Raw genomic sequence first — 4160 nt, 5'->3', positions numbered from 1 at the left:
TGGGAACATGTTACACATCCTCAAAGTGCTCAATAACAGCAAGTCTCAAGTCGGACACAAGTTCCAACAACTAGAGTCAAAGAAACGACAGAGGGAACGAATGGACATAAGTTCCCTTGTTGACTGTACCAGTCAACTCCCCACAGCTGTAAAGTCGCGACTGTTCCTCTGCACACACACAACAGTGCAAACAGTGCAACAGTCACTTTATGAAGAATGCCTTGTACCGGACATTTGCTTGCATCATCCAAGTGACATCACTTGGATACTATTTACATGAAGAAAAGGGAAAACACACATTTGTACATCTGAAAATTAAGTAAGTTACCTCTCAAGGGTGTTGCCATCTTGCAAGTAACTTCCAGGCTTCAAGAACTAAGAACAACAGAACGAAGGACCAGTTTCCAGCACTGTGCTATTATATATCCTTAGTTGTGTTGTACTTTTGTTAGAGTGATCTACTTATAATTCCTACTTAGCTTAGTTAGAATTATTGTGTAGAAAACCAATTGTAAAACCATAAACCTTGTGTTTGTGTCTTGGCTAGAGTTAGTCGAGTTGTGAGCTTTGTAATAGAGTTATTACAAAGAGGCTTGTAATAGAGTTATTATAAGTAAGTGAGGAATTAATAGTTTAATTCCTATGTTACAATAAGTTTTAATCTGAAGTTGTTCGGTTAGTAAAGTTGAAATCCTATGAGTGTAGGTCGTGGTTTTTAATCATGTGAGCTGAGAGTTTTCCACGTAAAAGTCTACTGTATCATTTACTTATCTCTTATTGTGCGTGTTCTGTGAGAACTGATAGAGAACCAGGTTCTCTATACAGTTTGGTGGACCCTAAGTTTTCATCAATTGGTATTAGAGCAGGTTCTTTCTATCGGGCTAACACCTAGAAAGGATCCAAATGGATGCCCCACCAAACTTTGAAGAAGGTTAATTAAACTACAGACCACCAAGATTCAATGGACAATACTACGGATGGTGGAAGACAAAGATGTATGATTTTATCATGGCTGAAGATTTAGAGCTCTGGGATGTTATCTGCGATGGACCCTTCGTCCCCATGAAAACTATTGGCGAGCCAGCAGTGACAGTTCCAAAGACAAGGAAGGAGTACAACGATTTTGACCGAAATGCTATAGAGAAAAACTTCCGAGCAAAAAAGATTCCTGTCTATGGTATTGGACCAGACGAGTACAATAGAATCTCCCCCTGTCAATCTGCCAAAGATATACGGGAAGCTCTCCAAAAAGCACATGAGGGAACAACTCAAGTTAAGCAATCAAAAATTGACATGCTCACCACTGAGTATGAACTCTTCAGGATGAAGGATGTTGAGTCCATTCAGGACATGCACACTCTATTCACCTCTATCATCAACAAACTCCACTCTCTAGGAGAGATCATTCCAAGAAACAAACTTGTCAGGAAAATACTCAGTGTATTACCTGGTTCCTGGGAAAACAAAGTAAATGCTATCATAGAGGCAAAAGATCTGCAAAAACTGACCATTGATGAACTCATTGGTAATCTAAAGACATACGAAATGAAGAAGAAAAAGGACCATGAAATAAGAGAGCCAAAAAAGGAGAAGAACCAGGTCCTCAAGGCAGACAAAAATGACTCAAGTGGTGAGGATGCTGACATGGCCTACCTGACGAAGCGATTTCAGAAAATGGTTCACAGGAATGGAGGCATTCCAAAAAGGGGCAGCTCCAGCAAGCCAAATGGGTTATGACTTATGTCATAAATGTGGGAAGCCAAGACACTTCATCAAGGACTGTCCTCTCCTCAAGATAGACTAGTACAAACACAACACATACAAAGCAGTCAAGAGGAATCCAGTTTCTGACAAAAGATTCAAGAGGAAAGATGCCGTTGACAATGTTATGAAACAAGCTATTGCTGCGTGGGGAGATTCTTCCAGCGAATCTAGAGAAGATGATGAACAAGGTGACACCTCCAAGATAGCAGTTAAAAGTGAAGCAGTTGAATATGACTCTATCTTTGCCCTGATGGCAAAATCTGACGATGATGATAATGATGAGGTAAACTTTCTAGACGTTCAAGGAAATTTGAAGTCTTACTCTCAGAAGAAGCTTATATATTTGGCAAATGTTTTAATTGATGCTTATCTTAGTCTTATAAATGAAAAAAAAATGCATTAACTGTGGAACTAGGAGAGGTAGAACATGTGAGAGATGATCTGGTTGTTGTAGTGGTTGACCTAAAAGAAACCATCGAGGTTCTAAAGAAGGAAAAAGATGTTCTGACTAAAAAAATTAAAAACGTAGAATATGAGAGAGATGACCTGTTGGTAGTAGTTGTGGATCTAAAAGAAACAATTGAGGAACTAAAAAGGGGAATCGTTTCTGGGAACATCCAAAAGTAAAAGGAAGTTGCAAGTGAGGCACACATTAAGCTTGAAAATGAACTCAAATCTGTAAAATCTAGTCTGTGTGCTGAACTTGAAAGAAATAGATAACTCAAAGAAGATCTAGGCAGAGTTAAAAATGACCTAAAAAAATCTCTAAAGTAGATCTGGTCCTCTGATACAATCACTGCCATGTATACATGCAATGGTGGGAACATGCAGGGAGTCGGGTTCCAAAAGGAAGGACTCCCTATAATCCACATAGCAAGTATGTTACTGTTCCTGATAATTGGCTTTGCACTCACAGTGGAAACACAAGACACTTTAAAGAAAACGGTAAGGCTATAATTCAGTCCCAGTAGAAAAACAAGGTCTTTGTTGAAAAGGTAACTACTGCTAAGGAACTAGGTTCCTCCATTAAAAAACGTGTATTGCCTGCTTGGATAAAAAGAAGTTTAATTTGCCCTTTTCCTCACTACAAAGGACCCAAACTTGTTTGGGTTCCTACGTCTAATCCTTGATTTTCTTATGCAGGGAGCAGTGAAAGGAAGCTGCCAAAAATGGTATATGGATAGTGGCTGCTCTAAGTATATGACTGGAAGCATTGATAATTTCCTTTCACTCAAAGCCCTGCAAGGAGGGAGTGTGTTCTTTACAATGGCAAAAAAGGGATATATTCTAAGAGTAGGAAGAATTGGGAAGACACTCACTCAATTCAATTGAGAATGTAAACTACTGAGTGTCTCTCAAATATTCAACAAAGGAAATAAAGTTGAATTTTTATCAAAAATCTGCACAGTCATAAATCTCGTGACTAGTGAAGTGGTTCTGTTGGCAAAAAGATTTAAAAAGCATCTATGTTGCTGATTTTGAGTCCTTGCACAATGGGAATCTTACATTTCTGAGTGCTATTGATGATGATGTTGAGCTATGGCACAGAAGATTGGGACATGCAAGCTTTTCATTACTGAACAAGTTAGCCAAGAAGGACCTGGTCCGTGGACTGCCCAAGTCAAGGTTCAAAGATCACAAGGTGTGTGATGCTTGTGTAAGAGGAAAGCAAGACAAGTCCTCTTTCAGGCCCAAGAATGAAGTAAGCACCTCAATGCCACTTGATCTTCTCCATATGGATCTATGTGGACCTATAAGGGTGCCAAGTAGAGGAGGAAAAAAGTACATTTTTGTCATAGTTGATGACTACTCCAGATTCACATGGACCTTGTTTCTCAGAACTAAGGATAAAACCTTTCCAGTCTTTGTTGCATTTGTGAAGCAGATTCAAGTAAAGATGAGCCATAATGTTATAAGTATAAGGTCTGATCATGGCACAGAGTTTGACAACGCAAAATTTGACGAATTCTATGGTGAAAATGGCATAACTTACAATTTGTCAGCTCCCAGAACACCCCAACAAAATGGTGTCGTGGAGAGGAAGAATAGGACTCTTGAATACATGGCATGAACTATGCTAATTGACAGTGGCGTAGCAAAAAACTTTTGTGCAGAGGCAGTCAACACTGCTTGTTACTTGGTGAACAGGTACATGATCAGGTCCCTCCTAAACAAAACTCCATATGAATTGCTGAACGGAAGGAAGCCCAAGCTAACTCACCTAAGAAAGTTTGGATGCAAATGCTTCGTTCTCAATAATGGCAAGGAAGCTTTAGGAAAATTTGACGCCAAAAGTGATGAAGGGATCTTTCTTGGATATTCCACACAAAGAAAAGCATACAAGGTCTACAACAAAAGGACTCAATATGTTGAAGAAAACATACATGTAATCTTTG

At 39.2% G+C, this 4160-nt stretch overlaps 1 protein-coding gene across 1 annotated transcript; it reads left to right on the top strand.

Annotated features, from left to right (window-relative positions):
• The first annotated feature begins 993 nt into the window (after nucleotides 1-993).
• On the top strand, nucleotides 994-3835 carry LOC138910195 (uncharacterized). Its single transcript, XM_070201417.1, has 4 exons — nucleotides 994-1693; nucleotides 1830-2047; nucleotides 2908-3016; nucleotides 3216-3835. Exons 1-4 carry the CDS (start codon nucleotides 994-996, stop codon nucleotides 3833-3835), a joined length of 1647 nt encoding a protein of 548 aa, XP_070057518.1.
• Nucleotides 3836-4160: the final 325 nt, after the last annotated feature.

The sequence above is a fragment of the Nicotiana tomentosiformis genome, chromosome 4 (genome assembly GCF_000390325.3).
Source record: "Nicotiana tomentosiformis chromosome 4, ASM39032v3, whole genome shotgun sequence".
Classification (NCBI taxonomy): domain Eukaryota; kingdom Viridiplantae; phylum Streptophyta; class Magnoliopsida; order Solanales; family Solanaceae; genus Nicotiana; species Nicotiana tomentosiformis.
This window is presented reverse-complemented; position numbering and strand designations above follow the sequence as displayed.